Source organism: Scyliorhinus canicula, chromosome 5, assembly GCF_902713615.1.
Source record: "Scyliorhinus canicula chromosome 5, sScyCan1.1, whole genome shotgun sequence".
NCBI lineage: Eukaryota > Metazoa > Chordata > Chondrichthyes > Carcharhiniformes > Scyliorhinidae > Scyliorhinus > Scyliorhinus canicula.
Genome location: NC_052150.1, coordinates 99,081,886 through 99,100,651, shown reverse-complemented (window position 1 = coordinate 99,100,651; position 18,766 = coordinate 99,081,886). Strand labels below are relative to the sequence as shown.

The 18,766-nt window shown below is 42.3% G+C and overlaps 1 protein-coding gene across 2 annotated transcripts in view; it reads left to right on the top strand.

The window, feature by feature from the left end:
• Positions 1 to 2,679: 2,679 nt before the first annotated feature.
• itgb8 (integrin, beta 8) overlaps positions 2,680 to 18,766 on the top strand; it is a 109,820-nt gene continuing 93,733 nt past the window's right edge. For both annotated transcript variants that reach the window (XM_038797449.1, XM_038797450.1), the window contains exons 1-5: positions 2,680 to 3,275; positions 3,511 to 3,596; positions 5,133 to 5,298; positions 12,217 to 12,463; positions 12,550 to 12,715. In XM_038797449.1, the coding sequence (XP_038653377.1) occupies positions 3,152 to 3,275; positions 3,511 to 3,596; positions 5,133 to 5,298; positions 12,217 to 12,463; positions 12,550 to 12,715 (789 nt within the window). In that variant the 5' untranslated portion in view covers positions 2,680 to 3,151. The remainder of the gene's footprint in view (positions 3,276 to 3,510; positions 3,597 to 5,132; positions 5,299 to 12,216; positions 12,464 to 12,549; positions 12,716 to 18,766) is intronic.

Sequence of the window (18,766 nt, the reverse complement as noted above, 5' to 3'; positions counted from 1 at the left end):
CAGTATTTATTGCCCGTCCCTAATTACTGTGGTCAAGGTTGTGATGAGTTGCCTTCCGAAATACAACTGGAAGGCGTGCGAGGTCATTTCAGAGGGCAGTTAAGAGTCACCCATTATCAGTCTGGAGTCAGGTCTAGGCCAAACCAGATAAGGACAGCAAATTCCCTTCCCGAAAGGATATTCATTAATTTGTTGAGTTTTTACAACAATTCCATAGAATTATAGAATAATTGAATTTACAGTTCAGAACAAGGCCATTTAGCCCATTGAGTCTGCACCAGCACTTGGAAAGAGCACCCTACTTAAGGCTTTGCCTCCACCCTATCCCCATAACCCAGTAACTCGACCTAACCTTTTAGACACTGAGGCGCAATTTATCATGGCCAATCCATCTAACCTGCACATCTTTGGACTATGGGAGGAAACCGGAGCACCCGGGGGAAACCCACGCAGACACAGGGAGATCGTCCAAACTTCACACAGCCAGTCATCCGAGGCAGGATTTGAACCCGAGTTTGTGGAGCTGTGAGGCAGCAGTGCTAACCACTTTGCCGTGTGCCGCTCCAGTCACTATGGGCGGCATGATGAAATAGTGGTTAGCATTTCTGCCTCACAGTGCCAGGAACCTGGGTTCAATTCTGGCTTGAGTCACTGTCTGTATGGAGTTGGAACGTTCTCCCTGTGTCTGCGTGGGTTTCCTCTGGGTGCTCCGGTTTCCTTGCACAGTTGAAAGATGTGAAGGTTCGGTGGATCAGCCATGATAAATTGTCCCTTAGTGTCCAGGGATGTGCAGCTTAGGTTATGGGTTTACGGGAATAGAGGGAAGTGGGTATGGGTCGAGTGCTTATTTGAAGGGTCATTGCAATTTTGATAGGCCGAATGGTCTTCCTCTGCAGTGTAGCGATTCTATGATTACTTGGACTAGCTTGTTAATTCCAGGTGTATTTATGTAATTTTAATTCTCCAGCTGTTATGATGGGATTTGAACTCATGTCTCTGGGAGATTAGTCCAGTAAAATAACCACTATGTTGCCAGACCCCTTTTACCTACTAGAACATAGAACAGTAGAGCACAGAACAGGCCCTTCGGCCCTCAATGTTGTGCCGAGCAGTGATCACCCTACTCAAACCCACGTATCCACCCTATACCCGTAACCCAACAACCCCCCCATACCTTACTTTTTTTAAAAAGACACTACGGGCAATTTAGCATGGCCAATCCACCTAACCCGCTGAATCCACTGAACCATGAGTCTAAATTACCCGGACCAGATTCCTTTTTAACTTTTGAACTGAGAACACGCACGAACAGACTCAAAAACAGCTTCTTCCCCACTGTCACCAGACTCCTAAATGACCCTCTTATTGACTGACCTCATTAACACTACATCCTGTACGCTTCAACCGATGCCAATGCTTATGTAGTTACATTGTATATCTTGTGTTGCCCTATTATGTATTCTCATGTATTTTCTTGAATTGTTTAATTCCCTTTTCTTCCATGTACTGAATTATCTGTTGAGCTGCTTGCAGAAAAATACTTTTCACTGTACCTCGGTACACGTGACAATAAACAAATCCAAATCCAAAATCCAAATCAACCCTCTTCTAGCGAATTTTTCCCATTTGAATCTTCCCTATCCTACTCTAAAACTAATGATATTATGATCACTCTTTCCTAAATGTTTACCCACTGTAACATGTTCCACGTCCATGGCTTCATTCTCCCAGAACGAGATTCAGCTTGATCCCTCACTGAGCTAGAAACATACTGATCAAGAAAATGTTCTTGTGGGAATTCCTCCCCACATTTGAGGGTTATGGAGATACTGATAAATTAATTTGATTGGTATGATGGTAGGAAAAAGCATAGAAGATATCCACGATTATGAATTGGTTTGAAAGGACAAATTACGTTTAGTATTCCAATTTTTCAAGGCTTTTTTTTCAAATTAAAGACTTTAATTTTGGAAGCAGTTTGAACGGAAGAAACAGTTCATTGAATAAAGATTTTTTTTAACACAAATCATATAATCAAAACCTTGGTCTCCTGCTCCTTTTAACCATTCTGTAGTAAACGGTTATGGGTAGCACGATAGCACAGTGGTTAGCACAGTTGTTTCACAGCTTCAGGGTCCCAGGTTCAATTCCCGGCTTGGGTCACTGTCTGAGCGGAGTCTGCATGTTCTCCCTGTGTCTGCGTGGGTTTCCTACGGGTGCTCCGGTGTCCTCCCACCGTCCAAAGGTGTGCAGGTTGGGTGGATTGGCTATGCTAAATTGTCCTTAGTGTCTAAGAAAAGGTTAGTGGAGGTTACGGATAGGGTGGGGATATGGGCTTAGGTAGGGTGCTCTTTCCGAGGGCCGGTGCAGACTCGATGGCCTCCTTCTCCACTCTAAATTCTATGATTTTATGATTCTATAAAAACATTTGGTTTACGACATGAAGCATTCCTCGTTCCAAGAATAATAATTGCCCTTAAAGGTAAATAATACCACTGTTTTTTAAAGAAGAATTTATCTGAGAGGTGCCAGACGTGTGTTCTGAAAACGTATCGAATAGGCACAGAGGAACAGTCTGATTCACAAAGGTGTAAGCGGTGAGGTCCTTCTGCACCTTTAAGGAAACTATCGTCGAGCACAGGCTCTGCTCCGCGTTTCTGTGGCAACAATGAATTGGGCTTCAGAGAATCTGAAAGGCTGAGTGAACGTGTCTGGAGAAGCTGCGGCTTCAGACGTCGCGGGGGCCGCTCTCTGAATGCGCTGTTACAACTTTGCATTTTTCAATTCATTCATCTGCTTGCTGAAACAAAAATAAACGGTTGTCTCTCCGTCCTTCGTGTGAGAAAACTTCTGAGGAGGGATCACAAGAGTGTGTTGTATGGGCTGCGGGGGGAGTAGTTTGTTCTCTTTCTGACGTCCCCTCGACTTACGATAGGCTTTCTCGGTGAATGAGTGGGTGATTAAAGGGATTTCCAGGGCTCAGTGCACAATAGACAGAGAGGGAGAGAGAGCAGGAGGAGAGCTCCGTCCCTGGGCAGCTTGTGCTGTGCGCGCCTGGTGCTCTGGGGATGCTCCATTCCTGCGGCCGGAGCGCGCCTCTCTGCAGCCCGACGCCTCGCTCGTCCGCTTTGCCCGGCTACTTCTTTACGCCATGAAGCAGCGCGTATTTGTCATCGCAACCGGCTCCTTTCCAAAACCTAGGCACTTCCCGGCGAAAACATTTTTAAGCGTCGTTCATATTTTGACCATCGCAGTTGCAGCCGGCAAGACAGGTGGTGAGTGCGAGCCTTGATGTAAGGTTTTATTTTGCGGTGGGTTGCCGTTTTAATTGTCTTTCAGAAAGGATTGATGGTTCAAGAGCTGTTTGCGTGTTCAGTTTAAATAGATGAGCATTGTAAATTGTGCACTTTGGCCTTCGTCAAAACACGCGAGCCTGTGATTGATTGTCAGAACTCCCAAAATGAATTAAAGTGCAACGTTTTAATTGTTCACATTTTTCTCATATTCCAGTAAGGAACAAATGCACTACTGATAAAACAAACCGATGCACCGAGTGCCTCCGCCTGGGTCCTGAATGTGGATGGTGTTTTCAAAAGGTGACTTGATGGTTCATATATTGTTCTTGATGCAAAATTTTTACAATAACTTTTCCAGTCCTTCCTAGAATCAGCTCAGGCTATAATGATCCAGAGCAGGAATAATCAGATTCAAGCTCATTCCAGTTTATTACTGAGATGCAAAACATAAAGAAGTTGAATATTTAATCTTGCATAACCTTTACACTTCAACAATAAATAGCTTTGAACAATAAAACAGTTCTACTATGCTGAAGCTTCATAGCAAATGGTTATTCTGTGTTACTTCATATTGATTTGATTAGCTTCAATGCCAGATTTCCCATTTACACTGAGGCACCCAATTTACCTCACTGTGATCTCTTCACTGGTTCTGATTTATCATGCTTTTTTTTGACATACAGTAGTTGAAGAGGAGAAATTTCTTCCAATTAAATATTGGGAAGAGCAAAGCTACTTTCTTTGATCACTGCTGCAAACACATATTACTGGCCACCCTTGCTGCTGTATTGGGGCAGAACAATATTGTTGGCAATCCTGGCCACCTATTTGATCCTGAGCTGAGCTTTCGACCCTACATCCTTTCCATCATCAAGATTTCTAGCTTTCACTTCCATCACATTGCCACTTGTGTTCACTCCTCATCTCATGCATCTGCTGCTGACACCCTCATCTATACCTTTGTTCCTCTCACCTTTCAGTGCATTCCTGCCTGTCCCCGCATCCCACAAATGTGATCTCATCCAAGACCCTGCTGCTTGCATTCCACATTGCATAAAGGCATGTTCACCCATCATCCCATGCTTTCTTTATGCATCGGATGCCACACTTTATTTTCCTGCATTGTCCTTGCTTTCAAATGCTAGCATGACCGTACTCCTTTCTATCTCTTTTCACAAAATAAATTTAGAGTACCCAATTCATTTTTTAAAATTAGGGGATAATTTAGCATGACCAATTCACCTACCCTGCACATCTTTGGGTTGTGAGAGCAAAACCCACGCAAACACGGGGAGAATGTGTAAACTCCACACGGACAGTGACCCGGGGCCGGGATTGAACCTGGGACCTCGGTTCCGTGATGCAACAGTGCTAACCACTGGGCCTACTCCTCTCTATCTCTGCAATCTCTTCGAGGCTCACATCCCTCTAAACACCTCTGTGCTCCTCTGACTCTTGTCCCTTGCATATTCTCAATTTTCTTTGTTCCCTGGCTGGCAGCTGCGTTTTCAGCTGTCTCGGCCCTTCCCTAAACTCTGGAATTACCCGACTAGACCTCTTCCCCTCTTTTAAGGCACTGATTAGCTCTTTGGTCAAGCTTTTGGTTCCAGATCCTTATGTGACTGGGTATCAAATACCAGTTGATAATTGCTTCTGTGAAACACCTTGGGATGTTGTTGACTTCATTTTGGAGCAGCTCCAGTAAAGTTCATGAAGTTGGATTAGTGAATAGAAAAATTCAAACCAAAGTAGTCGCCATTTATGTGCATTCAATTGTAATTAATTTTCGATTTTCAGTTGTGCTGCATTTATAATATATAAAATTTTGCATACTAGGATTTTCCAGATGCGTTGCTGCATAGGTGTGACTTGATTACCAATCTAATTCAAAAAGGCTGCAATTCAGATTTCATTGAGTTTCTTGAAGTCAAAAAAATCATGGAAGAAGAATCACAAAGTTCCCAACTGAGCCCAAGCAAAGTCTCTTTACAGCTACAACCAGGTTTGATTCTAACTCTTTTTTCCTAATAATGTATAAGGTATTTATAAAGTAGCTGAACACATTTTACATGCTGCTTAATATTGCCGATATAGCTTGCGCTAGTCTTGAATTCAGTGAGCTTTCCTACTGAAAATCTTTAATATGTAAGAGTAGTCCAAACAATGTGAAGAGAATTTCATATTTTCAATGTTATAAAATGTTGTAGCCAGTTACATGTTCTAGAAAATTCTATGAATGATGGGATGGTTTAGTAATTCCATTGAATAATTAGTTCCTTGCAATTTCACAAAGTTTGGCATTCAATGTTCACTTGTGTTTTCCAAAGCATGTCATGTTCTGTCTTGTTACTGGTTTTCATCAGTGTCGTTGCATCAACTACAAATAGTTACCAAATAGAAAAGAAATACCATTGCATTTTCAAGTATATAGAAGAACACTATTACTCTTATTCAAAATATTATATCATGCTGCTAAAAGATCTTCTTGGCACCTTTTTTTATGGACACAAAGATTATGCAAATGCAATTCTGTTTTTGGGGAAGTAAATGGGTGATGTTCTCACACCGCCCGCTCAATCTGCCTCTGGATTGCCCTCAGCCATTTTAACGTCTGGTCCTCATTTCCATAATCCAACAAGATGTTAACACAGATTGGACAAGTTTTACACATCCCAGAAGCACCAGGGAACATTTTACTCTATGAAAAGGCTCTATATAAATGCAAGTTATTGCATTTGTAAGCAGCTCACTGGTCAATGGGAGCATGAATTCCAACAGTTTCATTGCAATGCCAAGGCAGAAATCTTCTCCGAGATGGAAATGGAGGGCTGTCAGTGGAATGGAAGGGTTTTGGAGGACAGGATGAGCTTGAAATCCAGTCTCCACAAAAAATTTGTTTTGAAATCAGCTTGCCTTTTGCTTTAACCCCTTGTTGGAGTACTCAATTGCCGCTATGAATGAACAGAGTGTGCATGGTACATGTGCCAACCATTACAAAGTTACAGTTGCATTGGGGGCATATTTACCTAGTACAAAAAGACACCTACCTGATACAGGCAGCTGCTTTGGCTCCACGGCCTTCCCGGCAAGGATAAATTCCTCCTCATCCCTGTTTTAAAGGAGCATCCCTTTAGTCTGAGATTGTGTCCTCTGGTTCTAGTTTTTCCTACACGTGTAAACATCCTCTCCACTCTATCTAGGCCTCACAGTATCCTGTAAGTTTCAATGAGATCCCCCCTTATCCTTCTAAACTGCAACAGGTACAGATCCAGAGTCCTCAACCGCTCCTCATGCGACAAGCTCTTAATTCCAGGGATCAATCTTTTGTGAACCTCCTCTGGACCCTTAGATATCGAGGAGACTCCAGCTGGACGTTGTTTGGCACTGGTCTAGCACTTTGGGTGGGGGGTCTCCCAGGTGATCGGAGTCCCGATTGGTTGGCCTCTGGGTAGGGTGGCACGCTGGCACTGTCAGCCTGGCACCCCAGCAGTTCACCTGGGCACCCTGGCAATGTCAGGGTTCCCAACTGGCACTACCACATTGGCAGGGTCTGCTAAACCTGCCCAAATGGACACTTTTTTTGTTAGATTGCGCCCATTATCTTTTTTTAAAATTTAGCGCACCCAATTATTATTTTTTTCAATTAGGAGGCAATTTAGCGTGGCCAATCCACCTACCCTGACACATCGTTTTGGGTTGTGGGGGTGAGACCCACACAGACATGAGGACAATGTGCAAACTCCTCACGGACAGTGGGCCGGGGTTGAACCCAGGTCCTTGCCACCTTGAGGCAGCAGTGCTAACCACTGTGCCACCTTGCTGCCCCTTGATTGCGCTCATCACCTTAATAAGTTGAACACGATGGCGGGGACTCTCCAAAATCCCGGCCAAGTGTTGAGGCCAACGTAAACACTAGAGTGGTGTACGTCGGCGTCAATGGGCCTCCTGGCCCAGCAATTCAGCGGTCCTCAGGGGGCCAGCACGGCGCCGGAGTGCTGCACGCTGCTCCGGCCTGTTTAAGGCCTTTGTTCAGCTAATGCTTTAGGGGAGAGGTCAAAATGAGCACATCTAAGATTCATTGGAAGCTAATTTCTGTTCTGGGGCGAGGTTTTCTTTAATAACCTGCACGAGACATATGGTGCGGGGATGATTATTTTCTCCGTGCTCCTTGATGAGTACCAGCTCCCCCGCTAGGGGCTGGGTATCTTACCTGGACTCCTGTAAAAGGTCAGCCAGGAGAGAGTACCTGGTGAGGTTCTATTGGTACTCATGTATATAATTGTTGTGAAATAAATGTTGTTTACTTTTCGCTTACTTTGGATCCCCGTGCCTTATTAGAGTTTCTTTGGATGACACTCATTTTTAATCCCTGCTCAAATCATCAAGAAATAATTTTTTAAAATTATTAGAGTACCAAATTTTTTTTATCCCATTATGGGGCAATTTAGTGTGATCAATTCACTTACCTTGCAAATCCTTTGGGTTGTGGAGATGAGACCCACGCAGACACAGGGAGAATCTGCAAACTCCACACGGACAGCAACCCTGGATCGGGATCAAACCCAGGTCTTTGGCGCCGTGAGGCAACTGTGCCAACCCCTACGCCACCGTGCCACCCCTCATCGGGAAATGATTGATTCACTTTTTATATATTAAAGATGGTTCCGTTGCGGTTGTTTGTTGTTTTTTCAAGTACAACATTTTGGCCAACAAGTTGCAAGTGTGACACATAACAAAGTGGGTCAGATGTACATAAATAGTTTCTATCAATATAAATAAATAACAGATTGAAATAGGTGAATTTATGTAGAATACTTGAAATGTGCATGTTCTAAAGGCGCTATCTTCTGCTTTGAAATGTATAATTTCTGCAAGTGATCTGTTAATGAGTCAGGACTTTTATTAGAATCTAAGGTAGCCTGAAAATGTCTTCGCAAGCTGCAGTGAGAATTGACTGTATGTAGACTATTGCTTAATTTGCCATGGAGTTCAGAAAGAACACATATACATCTTCCACAAGGCTATCATTTGCAGACAAACTTAAATACATGAGCATTAGAAAAAGCTTTTATAAAATAAAGGCAATTTTAAATTTGACAGACTGTTATTTCTGGCACATTTCTGATAATTACTTAGTAGCAGTTTTAGCATGGTGATCAGCAGTTGCTTAATAAAGAGGTCAGAAATTTTTGATTTTTTCATACCAATATTGTTGCTAGAATGGGCTTTTCTTTCAGATTACTGCAACTTTCCCTCCCCAAAAAACATCACCAGAAAATGTCGGTGAACTGGTCGTTCAGCTCACTTGATGTTTGTGAGACATTGTTATGTAGAATTAGCATGCCGTTTGCCTACATGACAATAATTTACAGCATGTAAAATACTTGGGCTGGTCTGAAAATGTGTTAATGAATACAAATTCACTCTCGTAAGTAAACACACACATATACCGTCTTCTACTGAAACAAAATCAATAAATTAAACAAAGATCTGGAAATGAGGGGGTGACAGCCCTAGTGGGACACTGTAACTAAAACAAAAATTTGAAAGGAGATTTAACTGATGCAACCAAAATCTATTTCTCGGAGGTGATGATGCACCCCACCCCCTGCTCACATATATATGTCTTTGAATTATTGAATTTAGCTTAGGGGGAAAAGGTGGCTTGTGTGCAAGCTCCTGTAGACAAGGTCATAGACTTGGATGAGCACTGGCATGGGGTGGCAGATAGGAGAACACGGAAGATGATGCATGCTGAGATACTTGAGACCTTGACAAAACTGTCGGACAGCCTTCATTCACAATCTAGGAATACGGAGGAGTCTGGCTCAAATGTGGCACAGGCAATTGCATAGAAATTGGAGCACATTCTTTCCACTGTGGAAATGGTGACCAACTCAATGAGAGCATGGGTAGACCAACCCATGATGAAGAATCTCGTGACATCTGTTTGATATTCCTCTCCAGCACAGGCAGAAGCTCAGTTAGATGTCATGAGATCCATGCTTGTTGCCATGCAACCTCAAACTGATGCCATTTTGGCTGCAGATCTCCACGCTCAAAGGGACTTATAGATTTTCACAGCAGCCCACCGACCTGTGCTACTGTAGATTGCGAGGATTGATTGCTGAGAGGAATGGCAGTGGTATGTGTAAAGCATAAACCCATTGCCTGTTCTTAAGGTGAAAGGTTGGCTGTTATTTAAATAACAGTTCATGTAATAAGGCTGAGTACATAAATTCCTTTTGGCAGCTTGTATCAGGAAATCACGGGACACTCCAATGGTAATGATGCATCATAATGGACAGATAATTGTCTGGGACTTGCAGCATACCACTCAAATTTTCACTGTTTGTTCCGCTCATATGAAATCAGGAGTACTAATTTGTAAAATCTAGACATGTATTTTTTTTGATGTTCCATTATCTCTGTAACCAATCATTCTCGCTGAGCTGGACGCCAAAATGTAAATACAAAAGGTGTAACAGAGACTCACCTTGATGACTCAGCACCTCACTGAAATGTAGCCAGGTGCTCTTCAGCTCTTGGCTATTAGGAAAGTACAGGTGAACAGTGAGAGGGGATGGGCCACATGGCAATAGGGACTCAGCAGCACTCCCACTTCTCAGTGCTTGCATCTCTCTTCCTCAGACAGAGACCAAATGCTGCCTTGTATCCTGCTTATTTAGGCTGTCCCTGGGCAGGTGTAGGCCAGGTGGTCTTTGGCGACGCCCTCACTGCCTCCAAAATCCAGAGGTTGTTTATGATGGGCATCTCCTGTGTCAGAGCAGGGAAACAAACGGACTGCCTCTAGCTCAGCTGAAGTCATAGGAGTTGCACCATGTGGGAGTATTAGAAAATGGATGAGAAAGAAATAATAGTTGCACAAGACAATTCATTAGGGTGTGGATAGCCATTTTGTATAGGAAAAGATGCTAGACAATAAGACCATAAGACCATAAGACATAGGAGCGGAAGTAAGGCCATTCGGCCCATCGAGTCCACTCCACCATTCAATCATGGTTGATTTCAACTCCATTTACCCGCTCTCTCCCCTATGCCCTTAATTCCTCGAGAAATCAAGAATTTATCAATTTCTGTCTTAAAGACACTCAACGTCCCGGCCTCCACCGCCCTCTGTGGCAATGAATTCCACAGACCTACCACTCTCTGGCTGAAGAAATTTCTCCTCATCTCTGTTCTAAAGTGGGCGGCACGGTGGCACAGTGGTTAGCATTGCTGCCTGCGGCGCTGAGGACCCGGGTTCGAATCCCGGCCCTGGGTCACTGTCTGTGAGGAGTTTGCACATTCTCCCCGTGTCTGCGTGGGTTTCACCCCCACAATCCAAAGATGTGCAGGCTAGGTGGATTGGCCACGTTAAATTGCCCCTTAATTGGAAAAAATGAATTGGATATTCTAAATTTATTTAAATAAAAAAAATAAAAAATAATCTCTGTTCTAAAGTGTCTCCCTTTTATTCTAAGGCTGTGCCCCCGCGTCCTAGTCTCCCCTGCTAATGGAAACAACTTCCCTACGTCCATCCTATCCAAGCCATTCATTATCTTGTAAGTTTCTATTAGATCTCCCCTCAACCTCCTAAACTCCAATGAATATAATCCCACGATCCTCAGACGTTCATCGTATGTTAGGCCTACCATTCCTGGGATCATCCGTGTGAATCTCCGCTGGACCCGCTCCAGTGCCAGTATGTCCTTCCTGAGGTGTGGGGCCCAAAATTGCTCACAGTATTCTAAATGGGGCCTAACTAGTGCTTTATAAAGCCTCAGAAGTACATCCCTGCTTTTATATTCCAAGCCTCTTGAGATAAATGACAACATTATATTTGCTTTCTTAATTACGGACTCAACCTGCAAGTTTACCTTTAGAGAATCCTGGACTAGGACTCCCAAGTCCCTTTGCACTTTAGCATTATGAATTTTGTCACCGTTTAGAAAATAGTCCATGCCTCTATTCTTTTTTCCAAAGTGCAAGGCCTCGCACTTGCCCACGTTGAATTTCATCAGCCACTTCTTGGACCATTCTCCTAAACTGTCTAAATCTTTCTGCAGCCTCCCCACCCCCTCAATACTACCTGCCCCTCCACCTATCTTTGTATCATCGGCAAACTTGGCCAGAATGCCCCCAGTCCCGTCATCTAGATTGTTAATATATAAAGAGAACAGCTGTGCCCCAGTAAGAAGCAATTACATTGTCCTCTAATGGTTTCAGGAGCTTACACGAAGCTCCAATTGCCTATTTGGACCACTTCTCCATGAGAAATACTTGAACAATGATCTTAACAGAATAGATTAGGTTTACACTAAATAGCACAACTATATACTCCAGTCTCAGGCTCCCTCTGCAGAAAATCCGGCCTGATTTTTCTAGCTGTTCCCACCGGCAGGACCTTCCGGTCATGCCAACAGTGGCCCCCACTGTGTGTTCCGGGTGATGGAGGGGGCGATCAACGCGAAAGCCCATTGACAAAGGCGGGACTGGAAGATCCCACCACCGGCTAATGGTGGGGTGCCTCTGCTGCTACAATACATGCCACCGGGGGATGGGGGGGGAGGGGGGGGGGGGGTTGATCCTGCTGCGAGATCTACGAGCATAACTATAGCTTTATAGATGTTAAGGAATGTGCATAAAATTGAAATTCTGATAGAAATGTGACGGTAAATTCCTATGGTTTATCTTTTTCTGTCTCATTAATATCGACAGTATATCTAACATATAATTCAGGTTCCATCTGAACAGAGAAAATTGATTGTCTTATCAATTTTAAGATACTAACTGCATTTTCAGACTTTGTTTACCTTTCAGATTCTCAGCATTTACATTTTTTAAATTTTCTCTCACAAATAATGTCTGTATGCCTGATGCTAAATGTGCTCTTTTTTTCATACCTTTTGTCAAACAGGCAGTGAGGCAAGCTTTGTAGTGAAAGTTCGGCAACTGAGCGACTATCCGGTGGACCTCTATCTTTTGGTTGACACATCAGCATCAATGGTGGCTAATTTAGAAAGATTACACTCCATGGGACATTCTCTGTCACAAAAGATGGCTAAATATTCCAGTGATTTCCGATTTGGGTTTGGATCATTTGTTGATAAGCCAGTGTCACCATTTATTAACATTCATCCAGACAAGCTTATCAATCCATGCAGGTAATTATTGCTGACAGTTATGTGTTCAATATCATTTTTGATTATTATCAAAGTGTCTGTTTTATTTAATTTTCCTTTAAATGCAGTATTTACGAAACATCCTGTCTGCCGGCACATGGGTTCATGCATGTGTTATCTCTGACTGATAATATAACTGAATTCAAAAATGCAGTGGAGAAACAAAGAATTTCTGGAAATGAGGACACACCCGAGGGAGGGTTGGATGCATTGCTCCAAGTTGCCGTTTGTGAGGTGAGCTTTGTTGTACACAGCCAAAAAATTGATATTAAAATGTTTTATTTTGCCGAAGAAGCTCAATTATAGCTAATACGAGGAACCAGTTTATAGTCAGTTACATGTAAGAAGTGGATTTTAACTCCTTCATGCTGACCTTCATCCAGGAAAGCCTCCCTGTTATCAGACTGGAAACCACCTAAACATGAATTTCATGGAAACTTGCAGTAATCACATACAAGATTACGGTTCTTCCAAGGACATAGAGCTGGATGGATTTTAAAAAATTGCTGTAGCTGAATTTCTAAAATTGAATCATATTACTGCAAAGACCAAACAATACATCTTACTTGTTATTTATATTTGACCCTTTTAAAAAAATATTTTGAACTACATTGTTGCAGTATTTGCTCTGAATCTAATGTTAGTTTTCTTCCAGCAGTCTGCTAAGTTGTTTAGGATTTCTTGGCTTGAAAATTATTATTTTTTTGGCATATTGGGGCATGAACATGCAATGTGTTCTTAAAAATAAACAGGTTTGAACTACTATTTAAAGATAAAGGAATGTTATCTGCTGTAATTGTTTGTATGCTAATAATACAAGTAGCATTTTCTAGTTCCTTGAACCTTAGATGTAGCACATTATCTCATAATTGTGTCCTTCCCATTTTGGAGAACTACCATTGAATTATGAGAGAGTGGAAGGAAAATGTCTTGATTTCATTTCCAAGCATGCGTATCTGTTTCTAATATTGGCTACATGCAGTACACTTATGCCCAGGAAAATTTTATTGAGAGAAATGTACAGCATAGAAGAAAACCATAGCATAGAGGGGTGCAAGAAGAGAATTGGGAATAGCATAGTGAAGACCAATCAGCCTCATCTATTTCTGCCCACTATCTAGAAAGATCTATCCCATAATCCCATTTTTTTGTCCTTTTCCCCTTTTCAAGTATTTATCCACCTTTTAAAAACTATTCGGATCTGGCAGCAGTTTTGGAAACCAACTCCAATCTTGAGCTAAAATTCTCCTACTTTCTTGTCCTTTTTGGTGATAATCTTTGATTTATGCTCTTGAGTTACTGACCCATTGACCAGTAAATGGCCTATTGAAAAATTTGAACACCTAAATGGGAATTCTTAACAATCTTTTCTCGAATGAAAATTCTCTGCCGTTTCTAGTCTCTGTGAGTAAAACATTTTATCCCTGGATTAACCACTTCTCTGACTCCCCGTGGTCTTTTCATTCCTCCTCAAGTACAGTACCGAAAATGGATTACCCCTTTCATTTTGCATTCTATATCCCTACCTATTAAACATATATGCAGCATTGTTATCTTGTTCTGAGTTCCATGTCCTCCTATTCCTCTGTTTATTTCAAAGATTTCTCATTGAGCATATATTAACCTTCCATGTTCTTCTTTTCAAAATATACCAAGTTTCTCTACATTGAGTAACTAAACCACAGTTGAAGTTTAATCTATTAATCTGTCAATGCCCATCTCAAGTCGCTTACAAATTGCAGTTAATTTAAAAAATACATTAAATATGTGCTGTGATTGCTGTTTCTTGTATTTTCCCCTACCCTTCCTTTCTTCAATTAGTTTTTGCAACTAAATTCAACATGTTTTCTTGTTGAACTAAAAATGTGTATGGAGGATCACATTGTATAGAAGCCCTTCTTTCCCACTCGCATTACTCGAACCATAGTTTGTCTTTGGATAATTAAATTCACTCATTGTATGATCCTGTTCTTTTCCCTAATGTTCCTAAATATGTTTTCCTCCATCTCCTTTTCACTGTTTGGTGGCCTGTGACATTTTCCAAATAGAGGAGCAGCTCCCTTACTACTTCTTTTATCTTGTCAAAGAAATCTAACTTTCATGCTACTGCCTATATCTTCCTTATATCCTGGTGGAAGAATTGGCGTAATCACACATCCTTAATTTACTCATGTCCGGATATGTAAGGGCTTGGCTCCAATCCATTGCAAAGTTGCTGTCATACTGTCATGCAGGAGTTGCAAGATAGTAACAAATTTTATTAGCCATCCAAAGACATGCAAAGGTTTTGCACTTGGAGTCTAAGACCAATAAAGGCCATGCAAAGCACTTACTGTAGCTGAAGACCTTTTTCTTGGGTTTGTTACACTTCAAAGATTGTTTCTATGATTCCTCTGAATGGCTGGAAACCACATTGAGTATCTGGAACAATGCCTTTCCTCACGGGTAGGAGGCAGTGCAGGAGGAATTGTATGAGAATCTTTTCCACATGGACAAAAAGGATATCATCTGTAGTTCCCAAATATTGATTTATCACAGTTCTTGAATGATGGGATTACAGAAGTTGGCAGGCAGTATTTCTTTCTCCCTGATTTTGGGATACGTTTTGAGAGTTTGAGTGACATTTCATGACCACCAGCTTTATAAATCGCTGCAAGAACGTTGTCCGGACCACATGCCTTGTTATTCTTCATCTGTTAGATAGCCTATTGTGCCTCAGCAAGTGCTGGCAGCATCCCCAAAGTTGATCTCTCAAGCTGTTGAGGAATTGTTTTGATGGTTTTGACTGATATTGTTAACCCCCGATTTCAGAAGATTCTGTTGTTGCTCCACCAACTGTCTTGGAAAGCTGCATTGTCTTTGAGAAGAGTATTGCCATCCTCAACTTGGGGTCAGGGAGGGAACACTTGTTTTTGGTCCATTGATAGTCTTGGTGGTTTGGAAGAATCTACACATTATATGCAGGTCTGCGTAGCATGGATTTAATTGGTCTTCTCGACCCACCACAAATTTCTGATGACACATATAATTGAGATTTGAGCAAGGCTATGTGATTGTGGCAACTCTCTTCACTATCTCTCTCAGCCGAGTCAAGTAACTCAACTTCCACAAGTGGTCATGAGTAAGTCTTCTCTCGACAGGAAGCTTTTCAATCTCAACAGGCTGAGAGCCAAGAGTAAGGTGACTCTACAGCATATCCACAACTTACAACATGCTGATGACTGCGAAGTTGGGGCCCACGCTGTAGCGACATTCAGACTGCACTCAAACTTTCTAACTCTATATACAAAAGGGATGGTCTCTCCAGTGCTCCCCGGACAGGTACCTATCTCTGCAGCTAGTGTTATTGATGGAGAGACTTTAGAAGTCATTGAACACTTTCCATCTCTCAGCAGCTACCTTCCTCAAATGGCCACTATTGAAGAGGAGATCCAGCATAGAATCAGCTCTACCAGTGCAGCCTTCCCAAAACTTGATAACTGGGTCTTCAACTTCATAAGAGGACAGGCAGCACGGTGGCACAGTGGTTAGCATTGCTGCCTCATGGCGCCGAGGTCGCAAGTTCGATCCTGGCCCTGGGTCATTGTCCATGTGGAGTTTGCACATTCTCCCCGTGGATTTCACCCCCACAACCCAATGATGTGCAGGGTAGGTGGATAGGCCACTCTAAATTGCCCCTTGATTGGAAAAAATGAATTGGGTACACTAAATTAAAATAAATAAATAAATAAAAACTTCATAAGAGGACAAAGCCTGCAATGCTGTTGTTGTCAAAACCTTTCTATCTGGCTGTGAGACATAGTCACCTATTAATGGCACTTCCGACCACTGAAGAATTTCCACCAGTGGTTTCTCTGGAGGATACACAAAGTCAAGTGGGAAGGCAGGCTAATAAACTCCAGCGCTCTCACTGAAGCCAGTTCCTTCATCATCGAAACCATAATTATGTGAAATCTGCTCTGCTGGTCTGGACACTGCTTCCTCATAGCAAATAATCCACTTCTGAAGCAGTTTCTCTTTTCACAACCTATGGAGGCACTTAAGCTCAGAAGAATGCAGAGAAAATGTTTCATGGACACTGAAGGCTTAATGGAAAAGGGGACAAATTGGCATCAAGTGCGTGGGAGGAACCTGGAGATGTTAAGATTAAAAACAGAGGTAAAAAAACCAACATAAGTGTACTTTACCTGAATGCTCATAGTATTCGGAATAAAGTAAATGAGTTGATGGCACAAATCATCGTGAATGACTATGATTTAGTGGTCATTACTGAAACATGGTTAAAGGATGGTCACGACTGGGAGTTAAATATCCGAGGGTATCAAACTATTCGGAAGGACAGAGTGGATGGTAAGGGAGGTGGTGTTGCTCTGTTATTTAAGGATGACATCCGGGCAATAGTAAGGGATGACATCGGTGCTATGAAGGATAAGGTTGAATCCATTTGGGTGGAAATCAGGAATAGTAAGGCGAAAAAGTCACTGATAGGAGTAGTCTATTGGCCACCAAATAGTAACGTTATGGTGGGGCAGGCAAAAACAAAGAAATAACTGATGCATGTAGAAATGGTACAGCAGTTATCATGGGGGATTTTAATCTACATGTCGATTGGTTTAACCAGGTCGGTCAAGGCAACCTTGAGGAGGAGTTTATAGAATGTATCCGCAATAGTTTCCTAGAACAGTATGTAATGGAACCTATGAGGGAACAAGCCATCCTAGATCTTGTCCTGTGTAATGAGACAGGTTTGATTCATGATCTCATAGTTAGGGATCCTCTCGGAAGGAGCGATCACAATATGGTGGAATTTAAAATACAGATGGAGGGTGAGAAAGTAAAATCAAATACCAGTGTTTTGTGTTTAAACAAAGGAGATTACAATGGGATGAGAGAAGAACTAGCTAAGGTAGATTGGGAGCAAAGACTTTATGGTGGAACAGTTGAGGAACAGTGGAGAACCTTCCAAGCGATTTTTCACAGTGCTCAGCAAAGGTTTATACCAACAAAAAGGAAGGACGGTAGAAAGAGGGAAAAGCGACCGTGGATATCTAAGGAAATAAGGGAGAGTATCAAATAGAAGGAAAAAGCATATAAAGTGGCAAAGATTGGTGGGAGACTAGAGGACTGGGAAATCTTTAGGGGGCAACAGAAAGCTACTACAAAAGCTATAAAGAAGAGTAAGATAGAGTATGAGAGTAAACTTGCTCAGAATATAAAAACAGACAGTAAAAGTTTTTACAAATATATAAAACAAAAAAGAGTGGCTAAGGTAAATATTGGTCCTTTAGAGGATGAGAAGGGAGTTTTAATAATGGGAGATGAGGACATGGCTAAGGAACTGAACAGGTTTTTTGGGTCGGTCTTCACAGTGGAAGACACAAATAACATGCCAGCGACTGATCGAAATAAGGCTATGACAGGTGAGGACCTTGAGAGGATTGTTATCACTAAGGAGGTAGTGATGGGCAAGCTAATAGGGCTAAAGGTAGACAAGTCTCCTGGCCCTGATGGAATGCATCCCAGAGTGCTAAAAGAGATGGCTAGGGAAATTGCAGATGCAGTAATGATGATTTACCAAAATTCACTAGACTCTGTGGTGGTCCCGGTGGATTGGAAATTAGCAAACGTGACACCACTGTTTAAAAAAGGAGGTAGGCAGAGAGCAGGAAATTATAGGCCAGTGAGCTTAACTTCGGTAGTAGGGAAGATGCTGGAATTTACCATCAAGGAAGAAATAGCGAGGCATCTGGATAGAAATTGTCCCATTGGGCAGACGCAGCATGGGTTCATAACGGGCAGGTCGTGCCTAACTAATTTAGTGGAATTTTTTGAGGACATTACCAGTGCAGTAGATAACGGGGAGCCAATGGATGTGGTATATCTGGATTTCCAGAAAGCTTTGACAAGGTGCCACACAAAAGGTTGCTGCATCAAATAAAGATGCATGGCATTAAGGGTAAAGCAGTAGCATGGATAGAGGATTGGTTAATTAATAGAAAGCAGAGTGGGGATTAATGGGTGAAATGAAAAAATGAAAATCGCTTATTGTCACGAGTAGGCTTCAATGAAGTTACTGTGAAAAGCCCCTAGTCGCCACATTCCGGCGCCTGTCCGGGGAGGTGGTACGGGAATCGAACCGTGCTGCTGGCCTGCTTGGTCCGCTTTAAAAGCCAGCGATTTAGCTGAGTGAGCTAAACCAGCCCCTCTGTTTCTCTGGTTGGCAATCAGTAGCTAGTGGTGTCCCTCAGGGATCAGTGTTGGGCCCACAATTGTTCACAATTTACA